Source organism: Odocoileus virginianus, chromosome 3, assembly GCF_023699985.2.
Source record: "Odocoileus virginianus isolate 20LAN1187 ecotype Illinois chromosome 3, Ovbor_1.2, whole genome shotgun sequence".
Classification (NCBI taxonomy): Eukaryota; Metazoa; Chordata; class Mammalia; order Artiodactyla; family Cervidae; genus Odocoileus; species Odocoileus virginianus.
The window spans coordinates 40,720,397-40,741,593 of NC_069676.1; the positions used below are offsets into that span (position 1 = coordinate 40,720,397).

General features: G+C 58.0%; 1 protein-coding gene across 4 annotated transcripts; it reads left to right on the forward strand.

Moving 5' to 3' along the window:
* The first annotated feature begins 1,306 nt into the window (after nucleotides 1–1,306).
* Nucleotides 1,307–19,888, forward strand: DAZAP1 (DAZ associated protein 1). Of its 4 annotated transcripts, XM_020869894.2 has the most exons (13): nucleotides 1,307–1,505; nucleotides 7,808–7,848; nucleotides 8,328–8,494; nucleotides 8,767–8,832; nucleotides 10,160–10,270; nucleotides 11,060–11,108; nucleotides 14,038–14,120; nucleotides 16,271–16,424; nucleotides 17,244–17,273; nucleotides 17,380–17,520; nucleotides 18,115–18,291; nucleotides 18,876–18,964; nucleotides 19,502–19,590. In XM_020869894.2, exons 1-12 carry the CDS (start codon nucleotides 1,477–1,479, stop codon nucleotides 18,962–18,964), a joined length of 1,137 nt encoding a protein of 378 aa, XP_020725553.1. In that variant the 5' UTR covers nucleotides 1,307–1,476; the 3' UTR covers nucleotides 19,502–19,590. The 4 variants fall into 4 exon arrangements, with proteins under 4 accessions (XP_020725553.1, XP_020725545.1, XP_020725534.1 ...); XM_020869886.2 differs by lacking the exon at nucleotides 18,876–18,964 and having other exon boundaries at nucleotides 1,310–1,505; nucleotides 10,163–10,270; nucleotides 19,502–19,888; XM_020869875.2 differs by lacking the exon at nucleotides 18,876–18,964 and having other exon boundaries at nucleotides 1,311–1,505; nucleotides 19,502–19,888.
* The last annotated feature ends 1,309 nt before the right edge of the window (nucleotides 19,889–21,197 follow it).

Sequence of the window (21,197 nt, forward strand, 5' to 3'; positions counted from 1 at the left end):
GTTTTCCCACTTGGGCCATGCTCCTCCCACTCCTGCCAAGTGTTACAGGTTTCTTCTGACCTGAAAAGCTTTGCAAAGTCCCAGGGGAAGGACAGAACACCTCTCTGATGCTACCTGAGCTCACTGCTTTCCCCCTCTGCTGAGCCTCTGTTTCTTACCTGCAAATGGGGACTGATAAGTTACCCTCCTCCTGTGGAATCGATGATGCCAACGTGCTTAGCAAATTGTAAAGTGACCTAAGTGAGGTGTATTATAAATGTTTTATGTTATACTCTTGGCCTGACACCTGGTTCCTTCATTCCTCACAGTTCATTTGATTTTATGGTGAATCAGTTATATTGTTAGGCTACCAAGAGGCTGAGAAAGTGAGTGAAAAGTCACTAGGCAGCAGGAACCACCATCTGACAACAGCATACAGGTCAGTTTTTATCATATCATGGTCTATGGGTTGCTCCACCTCCCTTGTTGATGCGGTGGGCAGATTATTCTTTGTTGGGGGACTCTCCTGCCCATTGTAGGGTATTTAGCAGCACCCCAAGCCTCCACCCACTAGGTGCCAGTAGCACCCACAGCCAGTGGTGATAACCAAAACTGTATCTCCAGACATGGCTCAGTGTCCCCAGAGGAGGCTGAATCACTCTGGATGAAACCCACCCCTGTCGACAAACGAGGGCAGGACCATCCTTGGCACATGGCAGGGACTCAATGTGTTTTCATAATCATTGGACCTACAGCCAACTGTTGGGTTTGATTCCAGTTATTCCCCTGAGTGAGTGACCTTGGGCCGGCGATTCAGCCTCTCTGACCGTCGGCATCTTCTGGGGCAGCTGGAGAAGCTGAGGCGCGAGAGCTGAACGTAGGGCCCCCGCCTCCTGCGGTCTGGCGGCGTGAGAGCGCGGCCAACACCCGGAGCTAACTCCACCCGCGTCCGCCGGCCCCCACTCGAGACCGAACAAGGAAGCCGCAGCAGCGCCTGCGCCCCGCAGTGCCTAGCCCGGAGCGCCCGGTCGCGCACGCGCCCCGCGCCGCCGCGCATGCACACACGCTCTCAGTACGCGCACGCACGCAGCTTGGCCCGCGCGCCCCCTCCGCGGGGCGGGGGTCGGAGACGGCGCGCGGGACTCCACTTCCCAGCATGCCCCGCGGCGACGCTCTCAGCCGCTGAGGAAGAAGGCCGAAGCGCGGCGGCCGAACGGCGGGGGCGCGGGTCCCGCAGCACGCACGCACGCACGCACACGGGCGCACCCCTGGCCCCGCCCCCGGAGGCCCCGTGCGGGAGCGCGCTCGGGCGTGCGCAGGGCGGCGGCGCGGGCGCGGGGGCGCGCGGTGACCGTTGGCGCTGAGGGGAGGAGGTAGCGCGGCCGCCGCCGTTGCGCAGATCCGGGCCGCGGCTGTGGGGAGGGCGCCGGGGCCAGTGACCTTCCGGAGGCGGGAGCGAGCCAGGGGGCCCGGACTCCGAGCGCTGCCGCCGCCGCCATGAACAACTCGGGCGCCGACGAGATCGGGTGAGGACGCGCCGGCCCGCGCCGCCGCCTCGGCCGGCCCCCGCCCAGACCGGCCCGGCCCGTCAAGGTCACGCCGCGGGGCCGCGCCGAGCCGGCGGCCGGGGGTCCGTGGGCGCGACGGGCCGGGGGCCCTTGGGATTCCGGACGCCCCGCTGCCTCGTGGCCTGGGACCCCGAGCAGGAACCGGGGTCCAGGGAGTCCTATGGGGCGGGTTTCCCCGCCGCCTCGTGGTCGGAGACCCCGAGGTTCAACCGGAGAATCCGAGGAGTCTTGGAGGTCCAGGCGCCTTGCTGCTTCCTGACCAGGAACCCCGAACCTGACCTGGGGGTTCTTGGGGCTCCCCACTGTTTCATGCTTGAGGGAGACCCCGCCGCCTAGCCAGAGTTTACCGTCGGGGCCCCTCGGTCGGAAACCTAGGGGGTCCGGGGCACCCCGTCTGCCCCCGCCCCTGTATTTCCCACTGGCGGGGGGCAGAAGCGTCCCCGCGCCCGTGTTTTAACTCGGGGACCTCGAACAGGAACCTGGGGGGTCCAGGGCGCCCCCAGCCCGTGAGCGAACTTGGCGGCTCAGCGCACGTGGCGGCCGGGTCGCGGGGGGTTCCAGTGCTGCCGCCGCCCAGCTTTACCCACCCAGTACTCCCAGCGGCGGCCCCTCCACCATCCACTCCACTACCAAGTGAAGGTTTGCAAACCGAGGGCCCGAGGGCCAAGGTCATGGGGGCCGGCCCCCGGTCTACTTGCCGAGCACCCTGAAGCGTCCACCATCTCGGCGCCTCCGCGCCACCTGATCGGGTGTCTGCAACTGTTGTTTTCATGTTGCTCGGGCCCCTTCCTGCTCAGCCCCCATCTAAGCCCCATAGGTGTGTTAGAGACCTGGAAACTTGGGCGGTGGACTGGCGGTGGTGCTTCTGAGGTCTTTCTTCTTGGTGCAGCTATTAGTGAGAGGAGGTTTGTTATAGCTAAGTTTTCCCTTTTAATTATAGCCTTGACTAATGCTAAAGGAGCGGGAGAGCAGGAAAGCGCTCCCAGAGGAACCAGAAAATCCATTTCTGCCCTAGTCGAGGGGTTTGGTCTAGTTTTCTTTGCAGAGATTGGCTTCTACAGCATCAGCATAATTTTACAGTTAAATCCTTTTTGCGAAGATGGCAAAACAGCCTGGGCTGGGTTTCCGTGGCCTTGTGTACATTTCTGAGTGCCTTTCACTTTGAACAGATGCGGTGTTTACAAAACGCTTGATTTGATGAGTAAGTCATTGTTTGCCGTTGGGTGGCTGGCCAGGCTTCGGCAGCAGGTTACACCAGAAGACAGAAAATGCGTTTGTGGGGTCCCGGATCCAGAGTCCCCACGGCTCCTAGAGCACCAGAAAGAAGGCACTTAGCTTCTAGCCTGGTCTGTTTGGGAGAGAGGTGCAGGCCCTGGCAGTCTGAGTTGTGTGTAGGGTAAATGAAAAGTTGCAGCACTTCCGATGGGAAACTAGCCTGTGGGCAGAATGAAAGTTGTAGCCCAAAGGGCCGGACTTGAGGGGGGCCAGCAGTCTCCCTCAGCCAAACGGATTTTTTCCTGACTTCCTTAGACCTGGAGGGGAGGGAGCCTCCAGATCTAGGAGACCTACGTCTTGTTCTTGAGGAGATAGTCAGGCTGGGCTCCCTGGCAGTTTCCCTCTACAGCTTGTACCAGCCCCTGGGCGAGGGCAGAGCTAGGATCCCCACTGGTTCTGGAGGGTCCCACCCTCTGTACTGTAGACCCACCCCAGACCCACGGGCACCCTGGAGAGGCCGCAGAGTTGGTAGCAGAACCAGGATGGGATCAGGGACCTGCCTGGCTGTTCCCTGCCCCCTCACCCCAGCGAATCCAGCCAGGCCACTTGACTTCTAAAGCCGTAGATCTCGGGTGTCCCAGGAACTGGTCATCACTTTGCCCCACAGCATCGCTCAGTTTGTTTCCTGTGGGAACCTTGTTTCTGGTGACTATGGGGAGTGCAGGTCCATCTTAACTTCCTTGTTCTGTTGGCTGTTCCGGTGCAGTACTTGTGACCTTGCCGTCTCTCTGACCATGGGCCCTCTTATGTGTGTGTGTGGGGGGGGGGGCGCAGTTGCCCACTCAGGGTGGTTGCCACATGGTGCTCAGAGGAAGCAATCGCCTGTGTTGCGGGGATATAGCGGCCTGACTGGTCACTGGTGGCACCCTCCATCCTCTCTGACTGCCTGCACTGTGGTGTCCAGTCAGCCCCTCCGAGTGGCTCTTGGGGGGAGGTTGACAGGCCATGGGGAGGCTCCCCTCTTGGATGGGGACCCACATCCTCAGGAAGTGTGTGATGCGTGGGTGCCACCCCACTGGAGAACTGCGCTTCTGCACTGGAGTCTCTGAAGGCAGACCTTCCCTGCACCTGGACGTGATGGGCTGGGCTTCCAGCATCCTGGTTGTCACAATGGCCTAGTGGCCAGAGCAGAACCAGGGCAGGTCTCAGGACAAAGGGCCAGGGGGAGTGGCCACTGTTACATGTGGCCTCGCAGGGAGCCGTTGGTGCAGTAGCCTGGTCTCTGCTATGGCCTTGGAGAGTCAACTTGAAGGAGGGTCTTCCTACTGAGGTTCCCGGAGCTGACAGGTTGTGGAGGCAAAGAGGAGTGAGTGGGGCTTTCATCTGGTAGACGCAGTTCTGCTGGCAGCCCATGGGCTGGTGAGGAAGGACCCTGATGTGTCCGAGGAGAGGGTTCTAGGGGGACCTGTGGGGGGAGCAGCACTGGGTGTGGGTCTCTGGGAGAGAGACCTGGGCAGGTTGGGGGGCGGGTAGTCAAAGGCTGGAGGTGAGTGGGGGTGCAGGCCATGTAGGGCTCAGGTGACTTAGCTCCAAGGGCTCCAAAGGCGAGCTGACGGTTCTGTGGGCCAGCTCTCTGTGGAGTGGTTGGTGTGGAGCTCTGGCTGGGTCACAGGGTGTGAACCTGGAGCATGCCAGGCCGGCTTGCCAAGGCCTAAGGGAGTTAGCACCCATTTTGGGGGGGGGGGGTCGTCTTGTGGTGGGAAGGAGGTGTCTTGTGTTCTGGACCTGTCCTGGGCACTGCGGGGTGGAACAACATCCCTGGCCTGATGCCCCTGGCAGGCAGGACTGTCCTGTTGAGGTCTCCTGTTTGAAAGAGAGTGCTTTTTGAGACCTGGTTCCCAATGTGTCCAGGCCACCTGCTCCCGGGGGCTAGGATATGTGTCCAGGGCTGCTTGGACACCTGCACGGTTGGCTGTGAGGGTTGGGGGCTGTTCCACTTGACCCCTGTCTGGTTCTAGACATTGGGGCAGAGCCTCCTTGGTAGAGCAGACTGAGGCTTAGGAGGGTCAGGGAACCTGGCCAAGGTCACTCCTGGCATGGCTGAGCTCGAGTGGAGAGCCTGCACTCCTGGTGAGCTGGCCTGCTGCACCTTGCACCCCTGATGCTCCTGCAGTGCTTCCTCTTGGGGGGTGGTGCTGTGGCCAGGTTTTGGTGAGAGGTCACTGTCAGCAGGGAGCAGCGCTCTGGCTGGGGAGAACACACTGGTCCTGTCTCGGGGCACCCAGTGAAGGCCAGGCTAGGGTCTCGTGTGTGCAGTCCCCATAGTGCATGAGAGGTGATCTCACCTGCAGGTGAAGGAAAGCCCAGACTGTAGGGAGAGATCCCCAGCTGACCCCTTGTTTTCGGGCATCCAGTCTGTCACAGAGGGCCCAAAGTGGGATGGCCCCCTAGCTGCAGTAAGGCGTGAACACAGGCTGTAGAGGAAGAGAGGGCCTGCCAGTTCACGTGATGGGCCTGGCCTCAGCCCCCTGCCCTTCGTCTGGTGGTGCCTGCCGTCCACCGGGTGGCGCCTGCTGTAGGCAACCCAGTTGAGGAAGCCCCCGAAGGCTGACTTTCTGGCATAGGTGGCACATGGTTGCCCTCAGGAGCCATCCAGGACCAGGTTTCAGGTCAGCAGGCAGAAGACAGGGCATGCTGCCCAGAGCCTGCCACCCGGTCACCCCTCTACTGTTGGGGTACAAGCCCAGGAGCCTGCGCTTATCACAGACTACCTGTCTCCGGTCCCAGGGGTGGAGGAGTGGGGTGCAGGGTCTGTGGGGGCCCCCAACTTCAGCTGCAGCTGAGGGATGAATGACACTCTTTAGAGTAGGGCAGGGTTGGAGAGGGAGCCACACAGGGTTAGCTGATCCTTTCACTTGCTGAATTGCGTGTAAACGCCCAACAAGGCCTCAGGTCACCTGGTGCCAAGCAAGTCTGGGCTGGAGGGTGGGCACAGGCCAGTTCCCACGCAGGTGTGTCCGGCTCATCCTGCCCAGTGCCCCTGAGACCGCCCCCGCCACTACAGATCAGTGAGATCTCCTAGGACCTCCTGTCTGCAGGCGGGGAGCAACAGGAGAGAAAATAGATGAAGCCCCAACACAGTGCTGGGCCTGGGCTCTGCAGTTCGTCCCCAGCGTTGTACCCTGTGCCAACCAAGCCCTGGCACTTCCTCAGTTTTCACCTCCTAGTTTTTGTAACTTGGGGCCCGCAGAGCAGTGACAGGAACAGAAGTGCAGTCCCCCGCCCTCCTCAGGTGGGCCAGCATGCCTCTGCGGACACTCCACTGTGTCCTGTTTTCCAAACCTAGCGAGATGATAGCATCAGAAAGCCCCCGTGTCCATGTTGGCTCCCTGGCCAACTCGCAGTGAGAGTTCCGGTGTTGTCAGCTGCACAGAGGATGGCCTTTCTGTCTTTTTCCACTAATGTCTGATTTTGAAATTTAAACACGGGCTGGAGCCTGGACTGGTCAGACCAGTTCCACCCTCTGCAGCAGCAGGGGGTTGGGTGGCTCGGAGGGACACCACTGAAGCCTTCCCATCTTGGTCAGATGCAGGCTAAGCAGGCAGGTATTCCTCTCAGTTGGGGTTTTTCCTGGGTGTTCTGAGGATGCTCAAGATTTTTTTTACTCTCCAAGCTGCTTTTCCACAGCAAACCCATTTGTGCCTGTGCCAAAGGCCTGAGCAGAGAGGCAGTCCACACCGGCCTGGGCCAGCTCAAGTCCTTCTGTCATTTGCCCGCCTTGGTGTCAGGCGCTGGGGTGGGGGACACAGATGGGACTTATGCTCCCCAGGGTCTTAGGAAGCAGGAGGAGCCTGCCTGACCTCCCAGGGCTGTGTAGGGGATGGACAGAATGGTCAGGAGGCTGGGTGTGAGCCCCCTGGCCTCCATCCAGGAACACACCCTAAATGTATATGGGGGTGAGGGGCTACCACCCCAAGTGGGGTGGGAAAATTGTTTCTTCTACCCTGAGCCTCTCTCCCCCAGGGAGAGAGCCGCAGTGGGAGGGACAGCTGAGTACAGCTGAAGCCACCTGGTGGGTCTGTCCCTGTGCCCCGGCTGCTGGTTCTGGGGGCTCAGTGCAGCCAGCCTCAAGGGGCTGTTTTGTCTCCAGGCTGTGATCCAAGGGGGGATTGCCTGTGGACCAGATAGCGCCCAGATGCCACTCTTGAGAGTGCCAGTTTCACTCCTTTTTCTGGGGCAACAGGCAGGATGGAGAGTGCCCTGCCTTGCCTACTGGTCACACCTGCCCCAGTTGGAACCCACAGCACAGGGCCTCTCTCCTTTCAGCCAGCCTAAGCATGGCACGCACTGGTGGGCTCCTGGGTTCTGGACCCAACCTGAGGTGCGTAGACACCAGGCAGGGAGGCTCTGGGAACGGCGGCTCCAGGGAGGCCACCAGTACTTTTCCTCTCATAGTAGGGCTTTGGCTTGAAAATACAGCCTAAGCCACTCGGCTGAGTCCAAGCTACAGGGTCCTCCCCAGCGATTGGTGGTGCTTACTCATACCCATGTACTGGGTACCCCTGCTTTGTCCTAAAGCCCCACCGCTGCTGCCCATTGAGTTTGCCATATGGGGTCTCAGATGTGGACCTTGAAGTGTTCAGTGTTTGCAGAGCAGTTGGGAAGGGGCTGTGTGATCCCACTCCCGCACTGGCAGGGTTGGGGGTGGCAGTCTTTCTTACTGTGGTTGAGGTAAAAATTTGTGTGCGGCTCTGGATGTTGTGACTCATACTCCGGCCGTTTGGGCAGATTCTGGTGGCATTTTTCGTGCCATACCATGGCCATGCCCCCAGGTGACCACCCTAGGGGGAGCCCTATAGGCAGCCCCGCAGGCAGATCCCTCTGTGGCCGTTGGCCGTGCCATGCACCTTGTGGGGTCTTGGTGCCCTGACCAGGGATTGAACCCAGGCTTTGGCAGTTAGAGTGCGGAGTCCTAACCACTGGGCCGCTAGGAACATCCTGCACAGAACCCTCCTGACCCTGAATGTTTTCTTGTTGAATTGCAGGAAGCTCTTCGTGGGCGGTCTTGACTGGAGCACCACCCAAGGTAAATGCAGATGGGCTGTGGGCTTGTGACCTTGTCTTCAAGTTGTGAGAATTAGCTTTTCAATTCTTGACTAACTTACTGTCTGGGTTGCGGGGGACACTTGATTGGGAGTAGACTAGGGCAGCGCTTTGGAACTAGATCTTGTGCTGATGCTTCTGGTCAGGGAGGGTGGAGACCGGCTTTGAAGGCAGAGGCTGAAGGTGGAGCCAGCAGTTAGGGGTTTGTGGTGGTCCCTGTGTTCAGCCTCAGGCCTTGCAGGTGTCCCTCCTTTGGCAGCTCATTCTCCTTCCCTGGGAGATGTGGTGCAAATTACCTTCCTTGGCACCTGTCCTTCCCCCTTTCCCTATCCGCCGCCCCCATGTCAGTAGGTCAACCGGTGTAAAGGTTACTGGCTGCACACTCTCCAGGTCAGGCTGCCAGGCTAGTAGCAGCTGTGACCTGCCTGACGCCTGGCTGTGTGTGTCCTGACCTCTGAGCAGAGACGCTGCGCAGCTACTTTTCCCAGTATGGAGAGGTCGTGGACTGCGTGATCATGAAAGACAAGACGACCAACCAGTCTCGAGGCTTTGGCTTTGTCAAATTCAAAGATCCAAACTGCGTGGGCACGGTGCTGGCCAGCAGACCACACACCCTCGATGGCCGAAACGTGAGTGCCCGGCCCTGAGGAGGCACCTGCCGCCTTCCTGCTTGGTGCCCCTGTGCCCCAGCATTGCGTGGGTGCCAAGGATGGCTTTCCCCTGGGGTTGGACTTACAGCTCCCCCCAAAAAAAGTTACAGCTCTGCGCTTAGACCGGATGCTGGGCCAGGATGTGGCCTGGGTGACCTGATGGGCCTGTACCCCTGACTCTACTGCCGACACCCCCTCTTGTTGGGAAACGAGCCTCCTGTTCATAGCTGGTCCTTTGAAACTTTCGACAGATTGACCCAAAGCCATGCACGCCTCGGGGGATGCAACCGGAGAGGACGCGGCCGAAGGAAGGCTGGGTAAGCGGCAGGGGCTCCCTCCTGCATGCTTCCCTGGGGCCCTTGCTCAGTCAGACTGAGCGACAGCAGGCCTTCCCGTGTGGCTCTGAGCAGCCAAGCACCTGAGCACTTGGATTGATTCAGTGCTGGGAGCTTTTCATCTTATAGCCAAGAAGTATCTTATTAGTCTACCTAAGAATCCGTGGCTCTTGGCTGTTTGTTGTCAGCAACCTTGTGTTCATCCATACCGACTACTCCCACTGCCCCCACTCAGCACTCTGCTGACTGCTCCCCTCCAGGGCTGAGGCCTGTCTATTTTAAAATGCGCCTCGGGGACCCTGTGAGCCTCCTGTGCCCCCCAGGGCCTGGCCAGCTGTCAACCAGAGTGTTCCGTTCTCAAGGAGAGCCCTACCAGACATGGTGGACTGGTGCTGTTGAGGACTAGGACCTGGGAACCTTTCATTTCTGGCAGGATTCCCAGCTGTGATGGTAGACAGGGCCTCAGACCAGGTGTGTGTTTTTGAGTCTGCTAGGAAACATCAAACACAGACAGTGGTGCAGCGAACACCTGGGTAGAAACACTGCCCAGGTCCTTCGGTATTCTGCACAGCCGTGCCTCTGTGTGCGATGCGGGCAATGTGGCCAGGACGCCCAAGGGGACCAAAATCCATAGGCGCTCAAGTCCCTTCTATAAAATGGTTATGACGGCGCACGTCCTCTGTGCACCTTAAATCGACTCCAGTTGACTCGGGTTGCCTGATACAGTGTAAATTGCTGGCTGGCATGTGGCAAATTCAAGGTTTGCTTTTGAAACTTTGGACTTCTTTTTCTCCAAGTGTTTTTGATCCTTGGTTGGTCAAATCCCAGATGCAGAGCCTGTGGCTGTGGAGGTCGGTGTGTGTGTGTGCGTGCATGCATGTGCGCGCGTGTGTGTGTGCCTGCCCACCTCCGCTCGTGTCCCCACCACCAGCACCCCTGCCCACGGCCCCCCAACAACGTAGTCGCTGAGTTCTCAGCTGTGGTGCCTGGGGGAGGCAGCTTTAGGGGTTGTCCTCAGAGGGCGGGATCTGGCCCTAAAGGTGAAGAAGGTGGCAACTGTCCTCAGTTTAGGAACTTCCCACCAACCTTTGGTCACCAGTGGGGTTGATGCAGGCCCCGCTGCTCATTCTCCAAGCTGGAGACACTCTGGGGCACTTGGGCCCCTGGGCCCTGTTGGCCTGTAAGGCTCTCCTGCACTCTCTGGTCCCCCTCTGGTGTCTGGTCTGCCTTCAGGGACTGTGCTCTGTACAGCAGGGTGTGTTTGGAGGGTTCCCCACGTGGACTAACCATTTTCTCTTTGTTGAAATAGCAGAAAGGACCCAGGAGTGATAACAGTAAATCAAATAAGATATTTGTCGGAGGAATTCCTCACAATTGTGGTGAGACAGAGCTCAGGGAATACTTCAAGAAATTTGGAGTGGTGAGTCCTCGCCCTGCCCACAGCCGCGATCGGGGCGGGAGTGGCAGAGCCCTGTGTCCTGGGGAGGCAAGACGGCTCAGAGCACCCCACATGGCCAGTCAGGAGTGGGAGTGCTTGCTGCAGACGGGGCGGCTCTCCTCCTGGGAGGCCCTCGGCTGGTTGTAACCCCGCAGTTGAGAGCACTTGACCGCGTCTGGAGAAGTGCTGGACATGGCTGGCTCCCATTCCCTTCCCACACACACCCCCCCCACCCCCCACCCCAGGACAGGGTGTGAGGGGATTGTTTCCCAGAAGAGACTAAAATCTTTCAGAACTTCATGGGGGCTTATATAGGAACTGAATTCTAATAAGGCAGGCAGGACCTTGGGGGCCTGCAGGTGTCAGGAAGGGAGGCTATCCCTTGTCTTAAGCAGAGGCACGAGGTCACCTCTAGCTTCCACTCGGCACGTGTTCTCTGGCTGCAGTGTGCTTGTCTTGGGGGGGGCTCCTATGTGTGCCCAGGACCTGGCAAGGAACTTGTGCTGCAGTGCATGATGTGGGAATGTGGGGAACATGGGGGCCTAGCCAGGCCAGGGGCACTGACCCTGAGTGGGAGGTCCTGGCACATGGAACCCTGGGCCCCTGGTGACCCAGCACTGGTCCTGCCCCACCTATGAGCACCCCTCGGCCTGCTCGCGGCCTCGAGGGTCTCACACCCCAGAAAGCGGGCCTTTTGCCTCAGGACCTCCTGGCTGTGGGCAGACATGCTGCCTGCCAACCAGGGCCCTCAGACGCCTGTCTCTGTTACAGGTCACAGAAGTGGTCATGATCTACGATGCGGAAAAGCAGAGGCCTCGAGGTAAAAGAGATCGAGTTTGTCCTTATCCTTCCCCCTCAGATGGCAAACTATTTCACACTTAGGTGGTGGTTGTAGCGAGCCTGGCCTCAGCACAGGGCGACTCGAGACTAGCATAGTCCTTCCCACGCAGCCCCGGCCTGTCTGCTTCCAAAGGTCAGGCGGTACAGTCTTGGGGTCCTTTCATTTTTGTTTTGTTTTTTAAGCTCATTCTTTGGAAGTTTTTCCAACTTGACATGAATTTCAGCATGGTTTCTGTTTTTAAGTGTGTCCTGAAAGATGAGTGGTTTTGTTAAATGGTGAACTTCCTCAATTATGATCATCTCCTATTTGAAGTTCACTCAGTGAATTCGGGGGTTTCATTTCATGTTGTCAGGCTAGGTCTCCCCCAGCTCGGCTTGAACGTGGAGTTTCTTTGGTGCGTCCCACGCTTTTTTCTTGTTTTCCTGTTCTTTTTCCTGAAGTCTGTGGGACAGGCAGGAGGGCGCGAAGCTGCCCCAGCCGCCCACACCTGCACGGCCACATTGGTTTGCAAGGCTGGGACACTGGGCACCCAATTTGCGAGCCCTTTGTTTTTTTTTTTCTTTTCCTTTTTCTTTTTTTTTTTTTTTGGCTGCTGCTATTTGTCCCCGCCTCTGTGTTTTGGTTCCTGAACCGCTTTTGGACCGGCCTCGTGAGCCAGTGCGTCCAGTCCGCGGCCCCTGCCCAGCCCCTGGAGGCACTGCACCAGCCGCGCGCCCGCAGCATGCGCCCGCCATGCTGGAGAATAGTTTGCCATTTGAACCTCACCCTCCTCTCCCTCCATGGTTAAGTAACGTACTTTCACCTCATGTTGATTAAGCTGTTAAGTCTTAGTCTTAACTTTACATAGACGTACTTGCTTAGTGATGCACTTAAGTGTTTTCATAGAAAAGTACAATAATGTTAAGTAAGTTGTTTCTCCTTTTCTCTCTGTGAATTATTTGTGATTAACGATATCTCTTTAGATTTCTCTTCTCCAGGTGCTAAATTATATCACACAGGTACAGGCCAGTCCCGCAGTCAGAGGAGGGAGCGGGCTTTGCTCCAGTGGGGTGTAAACGAAGTTTCAGTGTGTTTCTGTTCCGCTTCCTCAGCGGTGATGTCGCCTCTTGACAGACAGACGCATCCCTAGAGGGCCCGCCCCGGGGCTCCCTCCCCACGACTCACCGCCTCTTGCACTCTAAGGACCGCGAGCCCTGTGGCTTCAGACACTCCTGCACTTGGAGAAAACGTTCACTTTCTCACATGCCGCTCATCACCCATGTTGTACTCCACCACTTGCCTCCGATTCTGGGGCATCTTGGGACATGAGGTCCTGAGGCTGCTCTTAGATCCCCTGCAGGGCTGCCTGCCATCCTTGGCCTGGGCCCCGGGGTGCACCGGGCTGCCTGGGCGGGGTCTGGGCAGGAGGGGATGGCAGGAGGGCACTCCAGGCTTGACCCGTGTATCCGCGTTCTGTGTGGGTCCTGCCATCCTCAGCTGTGGGCCTTGTCGAGTCCCCGTGGGTCCCCCAGCGCTAGGTGGGCGGAGGGTGAGCACCACACCAGGAGCAGCAGTTGGTCAGCAGGTGCCCCAGATAGCTCATCCCCAGCTTCTCTTCCGGAGCCTTCCGTGCAGCCCCTGCTCCCCCTCCCTCCCTGTCGCACAGTCCATCTGAGGGTCCGTGCCCCTCCCAGGGCTCGATCCCCGTGCACCCGGCTCTGCCTCTGCTCTCTCACACTGCCCCTCCACCCCCCACATCCCCATTGCCTGGCCTGTCTTCTCTGGTCTGTCTCTCGTTTCTTCTCATGTGGTGTGCGGGCTCAGGCTGTGTGCGTGTGTCATGCTTGGACACACTGTGCTAGAAAGCTGGCCCACCCCACAAGGCTGGCGCCCACACTTCTGAGCTAAGCTACTTTTTTTCCCCGTCTTTGTCCTCTTCCCACCTCGGTTCTGCCAGGAGTCTTTCCCCATGGTCCCTGCGACTGTGGACCCACATCCCTCTTTGTTCAGCTTGAGAGGCCGGGATCCCAGGGCTGCCCCATCCTGTGTCCACATCCCTGGAAGCTCTGAGCCCCGCTCCTCCCCTGCACCCTCGTCCCTCCCCTGCGCCCCTGTTCCGACCCTCCTTGGCCCTTCCCTGGCCTGTCCTTTGTTCTGCGGGGTTTTCCGGCAGTTGCTGCCATGAGTGGTCTCAGTGCTCAGCGCAAATGGGCCCCCGGGGACGAACAGCAGCCCGAGGGCTGGACATGCAGGCTAGCCAGGCGGCCCGCCCACCAGACCAGCAAACTTCGTTTATACTGCACTCTCTTGTGTTTGGGAAACACTAAATTGTCTTTCCCGTTAAAATTGTCCTTTTGATGACATGGTGCCTCTTGCTCTTGCTGCTGACAGCAGTGTTTGAGCTGCTGGAACCCCTTGTGGCCTGTATCTCTGTGTATTTAGTCCGTAGATAATATAGACACTGTGTGCATACGTATGGTACTTGGGCAGGACTCCTCGGGCTTACCCAACAGTGTTGGGCAAGCTTGGCGAGGCTCTCACTGTGGTAGAGACGTGCCTCCGTTAACGCTAGAGCAGTGTACGGCTGCTGTCAGCACTAGCTGCCGAGCGATTGCCAGCCGAGGGGGAGGACCCTGGGTTTCAGAAAAGCACAAGTGCACCCATGACACATTTGGGGCTGCCTGCCCGCTGGGCCCTCACCACCCCACTATCCAGATGGCGGCTAAGATGCGCCCAGGGGTCCCAAGGTTGTCTTTGATTTATAACTGGCCCCAGCGTCTGGGCTGAGATCAGCTCTTGCCCCGCAGCCTCACACACCGGCTTCGCTGAAACCCTTGGTCGATCCCTCGGCCCGTCCCTAATACTGTTCATCATCCTGTTTTGTGTCACAACACCCTGCTACCTTGATTCACTCTTCGTCGTTGGCTAGGTTTTGGATTTATTACTTTCGAGGACGAACAATCAGTGGACCAGGCTGTCAACATGCATTTTCACGACATCATGGGCAAAAAAGTGTGTAGTTGTAGTTTTATTTTACCTTAAGACCAAACCAAGTCTTAGGCAACCTAGGGATTTCACTGGAGAGGAGATCCCTTGGCAGGAGAAGGGCCGGGCGAGTGGTCCTGGGACCCTTCTGTGGGTCGGACCTGGTTCAGGAGCCCCGGCTCTAGAGCCCCTGGGGATGGCCGGGGGGGGGGGTGGGTGGGCTGTGTCCAGTGAAGTCGCGGGTTGCCTCAGGCTTGGTTTCAGTGACCTCTCCTTCAGATGTGTGTCCCCTCCCTGACTGTCCCATGCCGGCCCGGAACGTGCCGGGCCGCGAACCTTTGAGAACTGGTTCCGTGTAAAACTGAAGGCAACGTAAACATCCTGAAGGATTGGTTTCCAAATTGGGTCACTTACTGTGAACTCGGTCCGACCACATGCTCCTGGTAGTTCTTAACTCCATGCAGTCAAGTGACCTCTGGTTGTTTCATCTTCATACTGTGTTGCTGCCTCGGAGGGAAACTCAGAAAGTGGCCTGACCCCTCCTCGCCCCATCCCCCAGGCCCCTGGCTCCTCGTCCCTGAGGCAAGCCCAGTCCCCCCTGCCAGAGCCCCGGCCACCCCATCAGCTGAGACACAGAGGGAACATGGCCCAGGGTGGCCCCCTCTGTCCCTCACATCACAGATGGGCAGCTGGGTCAGCTCCACCTGAGCCTGCTTTGCAGAAGACACAGGCTGTTCTAGGCGCTTATCAATGGCTAGTTTAGGGTTGGCATGCAGATCTCCGGGGTGCGTGCCGTCATGAACACAGGTTCTGAGGTGCCAGTGTACCCTGCTCAAGGTCCTGTGATGGTTACAGCTGGGGAGCAGTGAGGACCTCCTTAGGGCGGGGTCTGCTCCCAGAGGCAGAGTCCAGCCTCAGCTCTGTCTTAAAGGGCAGGGGCCCACTTGTAATTAAAACCTGAGTACAGGCCAGGAAGAGCAGGAGATTTATTTTTTTTTTTAATCACAAGGGCTGCTTTGCTTTGTAAGCAGGAACCATATTCCCTTAAGGAAAGTGTGTGAAGACTCATTAATTTGAGTTCTTTGAAATGTCCTGCTGTCACACCGCCCCGAGCTAGCAGGGGTTTTGTTCCCCTCTGTGGAGTGTCCTTGGGGCATCGGAAGGCGGGGTCTTTGTGCCTCTGTGCCCTCCTTGTCCTCTTACAGAAAGGGGTTAGGCCAAGCTGACAGGGTTCTGAATACACAATGTTTGCCAGACTCCGAGACCCCAAGGACGACTCCAGTGAATTCATTGTCTCTTTCTCATTAAAATTTATCCTACAAACAAGAGCACCTGGGGATTCTTGAGTGCTGATGGAGCCCTGGAGTTGGGGGTCTGCTGTCAGTTGGCCCAGACTGAAAAGGCTGTGTAAGGGGGGCATGCAGCCTTACAGGGCGGGCACCTGGTCCTCCGCCTGCCTTCCGCATGCAGTGGCTCCTGGCACCTCCAAAAGGGAAGGCTCCTGGGCTGCTGACCTAACACAGTATGAAGATTGCTTACTGATTCAAATGTCCATTTTATTGCATGTTTGTTTACTTTTTTGTTAGATGTAATGTAAGATTCTCTTATCACATCCATCCCCTCTGACATTATTTTGAGTTAATTGAGATTCTTTAAGCGTTAGCCTGGGGAAGGTAAGTCTTTTATCTTCCATTAGACATTTTAAATACAAAACCTAAGTAAACCAACTGTGTTTCTCAGGTATGAGCTGGAAGCGCAGGCAGGTGGGGGCTCTGGAGAGGGCCTGCCCGCCGAAGCAGCCAGGAGGAGGGCTGTGCTTGCGGGGAGGAGCCTGGCCTCTGTGTCCCTGGGCCTACACTGTCTCTTACCTTGACCCAAAGACCCCTTGTCATACACAGAACTCTGCAGACTCTTGGTCCTCAGCCCTGTCTGCAGTGGGTGGGGCCTTACATGTTTTATAGTTGGATCTGTTGTACCTGAGAAACATTTTTTTAGCCAAAAAAATTAAAATTTTTTAAGAAAAAAGTTACTAGTCTAAATAAGGTTTATAGTTAAGTATTTAGTTTTAAGTCATAATAAGATGCTAAGTGTAGTCGTAAGTTACCTGAGGGTGTGTCTGAAGGGAAGGGGGCTTGAGACCCCTGGCATCTCCCTAAATTAGAGCTTGGTTTGTCCAGGTGGAAGTTAAACGGGCCGAACCTCGGGACAGCAAGAGCCAAGCGCCGGGACAGCCAGGTGCCAGCCAGTGGGGCAGCCGGGTCGTGCCCAATGCCGCCAATGGCTGGGCAGGCCAGCCCCCGCCTACGTGGCAGCAGGGATATGGCCCACAAGGTAAGGGTGCTGCCTGCCTGCCAGCCCCAGGAGCTTCCTGCAGCTCTGGCACCTGGGTGGGCCATGTGGGATACGGGAGCCAGAATCGGGGAGCATCCTCACCTGGGGCCAAGTGGGTCTGTCCCCTCTGCTACCCCCAGGCGCCAGGGCTGCTGGGGTGGTACCTCCAGGGGAGGTCAGGGGTCATGCCCAGCAACCAGCTTTGCCCCCAGGGCAAGCACTGAGGCTGGGAGTGGACGTAGGCGGGTCAGACTGTCTTCATAGCTCCACTTGTATCCTCAGAGAAGCAGGGAGGAAACATGAGCCCTGCCTTATGGGCCCTTTGGGTCTGTTCCACCTCCCCTGGTTTTGGGCTTGCCATGTAGCATGGGTGGACCTTTTACAGACCACTTAGGATGGCCAGCAGCCTCCATGCCCTTTAGAAACCTAGAGAAGGGCCGGCGTCCAAGGAAGGATACCAGTATCCTGAGCTGTAGAGCTGTTTCTGCCTGGCTCCAAGCTTCACCCTGGTCTCTTCAGAGCTGGCTTTAAAAGTGTTTTTTATTGCAAAATGAGCCACAGCTATAGGAAACCAGCCAGTGGGACCGGATGCTCTCACGCCCATCGCAGGGAAAGGACCAGCGCTTGGCCGGAGGACACCCTGAGTCCCCACTTTCCTGGCTGACAGCTTCCCCATTGGGTGTCCCTGGAACTGCTCTGACGTCTTTCCCCTGCACCTGAGATGTGTCAGGAAATTGGGTCCCCTTGGGGGGGCAGGGTCTCCCAATCCATACCTGGTGCTGATGTGGCACACCCCACCCCACCCCTGTCTCCCTGCAGGAATGTGGGTGCCGGCAGGACAGGCGATCGGTAAGTCCCTGTTGGAAGAAAAGCTAGAAGAGCAGGATCTGAGCGGGGTGGGGCAGGGCAGGCGGGGAAGAGGGCTTCTCCGCCTCACTTGTATGCTGTGTTCCAGGTGGCTATGGACCGCCCCCCGCAGGAAGAGGAGCCCCCCCACCGCCCCCACCCTTTACCTCCTACATTGTGTCTACCCCTCCTGGAGGCTTCCCGCCTCCCCAGGGCTTCCCCCAGGGCTACGGCGCGCCCCCACAGTTCAGTAAGTGCCTCGGGCCCGTGGGGGTGGGCCTGGGGCATATCAGCACAGAGAGCTGGCTCCCCACACCTCAGGTGAGGGCTGGACTCACCTTGTCCACTTGGCTGGATTCTTTGTCCCCAGCAGCCTGTGTCCACCAAAAGAGGAGTGTCCCCACTGGGCCGGCAGGTGGGGTTGCCGGGGCATGTCGTTCAGCTGGTAGGAGTCCTCCCCCCCCTTTCCGTCCCTCTCCGACCCTGGGCTGAGTGGCCATCTGTGAGCAGGGACCCAAGATGCTGCAGTTCTGTAGCCCTGCCGTGGCATGCGAGCCACCCGACAACCAAGTCAAGCTCCCACTCCCGGTCCAGCCCTAGGTCACTTTCATTTCTAATAGGAAAGAGCAGGTCTTTGTTCATGGACACCCACACTTCTCATCCTCCTGGGACCCTGGGCTTGGAACACGGCCCCACTCACTCTGCCAGGCCACTGGCTGGTCACTGTCTTCCCAGCAGGGTCATTCCCTGGGCTGCAGGCTGGGCAGCTGGGGTGGATGCATGCTGTCCTGGCAGCTGAAGAGTGTGAGCACCGCGTCTGTGTCTGTCTCCTGTCTGTCCACAGGTTTTGGCTACGGACCTCCACCTCCCCCACCAGATCAGTTTGCCCCTCCGGGGGTTCCCCCACCACCGGCCACTCCCGGGGCTGCACCTCTGGCCTTCCCGCCACCTCCATCTCAGGCCGCCCCGGACATGAGCAAACCACCGACCGCCCAGCCCGACTTCCCGTACAGCCAGTATGGTGAGTGCCTTGCTCCCCATCCACCTGGGGGGTGGGTACCACAGGGCTGTAGGATTGCTTGCAGGGCCCAGACTTGAGCAGGCCTGAGGTGGGCTCTTGGCCAGGGTGCTGGTGTGGAGGAGCATTTGTGGCTCGGCACCTGTCAGGGCCTGTGGGTGTGGGGACCCCAGTGGGCCTGCGCCGTGGGTGTCTAGATCTGCCATGCGCAGGGTGGGCTTGGGGGCCATGCGGCGTCAGTCGGCATCCAGCTTCACCAAGGGGTGCTCACCAAGTAGGTGTTGGAGACCAGGGTCTGTGGCCTGTGAGAGCAGCTCGAATGGGGGTGGGGTGGCATGGGGCTCTCTTGTGCTGAACAGATGCCCCCCCAGCACCCCCACATCTCGGGCTCTTGTGCCCTCAGGGCCTTGCCCGGCTGTGGTCATGTGGGTTCTCGCCTCACCCAGAACAGATCACCGTGGTGGCGGGTGCAGTGTTGCTGACCCCTGGGGGGGTGTACGAACGACTGAGCAAGCATGTGACCCCCCACCCCCTGCTCCTCTGCCAAGGCCGCCCGGGGCAGTCACCCTGGTCTCATCTCTCGCCAGGCCTGGGCACCTCTTCTCCAGAGCCGCCAGGCTTCGGCCCACACTTTGTTTACACTCTTTTGGTCAGGCTGAGCAGTGATGTGGCCTAGGTAGGTGGTGCCTCCTCCTCCATGGTCCCCACTGCCTGCGCCCGGGCCACGGACGGCACCTCCTCTGCCGTTCTGGGCGGGGGTGGACTCGGCGGTGCCCTCGGGGACGGGCCCTTGCCAGGGTGAGGATCTCAACTGGCCACCACCCCACTGGCCCTGGAGCTCTGCCCCCATGGTCGGCACCACCGACCCAGGGGGCCTTGTGGGGCGGGTTGGCCCTGCTCAAAGGAGGGGCAGCACTGTTGGGGTCCAAGCTCCGCAGCTCAGCCTGATCTGTAATGTTTCTTCAAATCCTGGAATCTGCCACGTCCACCCTGAGTTCCACTGGAGAACAAACTTTGTAGGAGCCCGTGGTCCCCCAGGTCTGGCCAGGTGTCTGTTTCCAAGCTCGAAGGCCTCGCCAATCGCGAGGGTGCGCCGCAGGCCCCCAGCCCCGAGACAGGGCAGGAAGTGGGGGAAGGGGTCTCGGAGCTGCTCTCCTTTCTGTGAAGATGGCTGCCCGGGTCCCACCCCAGCTCACCGGGCTCTTCCCTGCAGGTTACGGACAGGACTTGGCCAGCTTCGGACAGGGCTTCTCAGACCCCAGCCAGCAGCCCCCCTCCTACGGGGGCCCCTCGGTGCCTGGCTCAGGGGGTCCCCCCGCTGGCGGAAGTGGCTTTGGACGCGGTCAGAACCACAACGTACAAGGATTCCATCCCTACCGACGCTAGCTGCGGCCCCTCCTTGTGAACGGCAGGCGGCTGAGACCAGGATTCAAACTTGTGAACTCGTGACAATCACAAACTTGGTGGAAATACCGACTCGACCGTGGGGGGAGGGGGGGAGGCTTTTGGCGGTGGCTGTGGGTACCTGGACTGAGGTTTTTAAATATATTTCTTTCTCTAACCCATCAGCACAATAAAAAAAAAGTCACTGGTTCAACAACAGGGTTTAAAAAAAATTCTTCAGCTTTAATTCAAAACTTCAGGTTTCTTTTTCTTCCTTTTTTTTTTTGGAAATTATTTTCCTGAGCCTTTATTTTACCGTATATTGTAAACTTTTATGTTAAAGAAAAAAATATACATTTACAAATTGTGAGATTTTTAAGAGAAATTTTCTACGATGTATACTCGCTTATTTTTTAATTTAAAACAGGGTTTCCGTCGGCACTGGTGGAGGTGAGGGGCGTTTTTAGTCCCTCGCTCCTGGCTTTGAGGGTTGGGACTTGGTCCAGAAACTCTGGGAGCATAAAGAAGAAATCTACTGAGTGTGTTTTGTTTTTTGTTTTCTTCTCTGCTTTTGTCGACTGGCGTGCCTGGCCATATCTGCAGGTGCGTTGTGGGGCCACTCCCGCCTGTGTCCGCCCGCCATCCAGAACCAGGGGGCCAGGCTGGCCCATCTCCCGTGCTCGGGGCTTCAGGGCATCCGCGCTGACCAGTTTGAATAAAGAAAGTGCGTTTGGACTAGAAACCCATGTTGTGTCCGTCTTTCCCTCTGCTGGGAGTAGCCCCTTCCCGTGCGGGGAGCAAGGCCCTCCTCAGCAGGTATGGGGGTCTTGGGGTCTGGAGCCTGGGGTTGGGGGCCTGCTCAGAGCTGCAGACACCCTGTGAGGGGCCTTGGGCGTGGGGGTCCACTGAGCCACTTGCTGGGTGCCGAGGAAGAGGAGTTTAGACAGATCTGGGTGGGGCTTGCCAGGTCCCTTGCACCCCTGCGGAAGTGACACCTGGACTGTGGCTTCAGGCAGGCTGCTCACCTTTCCAGGCATTGGCTGTGGGCAGGGGTGGTGGGACTCCCAGTTCGGGGCCTATGGGGTGTAGCTCGTGGAGCTGAAGGTCATGGTGGTGGGCCAGGAACCTGGGGGCAGGGAAGTGAGGTGGGATGAGCTCCCACCTGCAGAGTTCCCCCTGCCATGTGAAAGGATGGGGCTGTCACTTCACTGTAAAAATCACAAGCAAGATTGTAGGAAAAAAGTTACTTGAAAATGTCCTAGATGGCTCCAGTGTGCTGGACTGGAGATAATGCAATGAACTCAAATAGCCAGAAAGCCCTGCCCCAACCAACAGACCAGCTCAGAGAGCTGGGAAGAAAGGCACCTTCTCCCCTAGACCCCAAATGCCCCTCTTGTTCCTTCTACATGTCACATCTCTTTTAGTCCTCAGACTACTGCTTTTTTGCATTAAATGAATATTTTCTAGTGTAATATTTTAATTCTTTCAATGATTTTTTTCATTGTAGTTTTGAGGTTTTTAGAGTA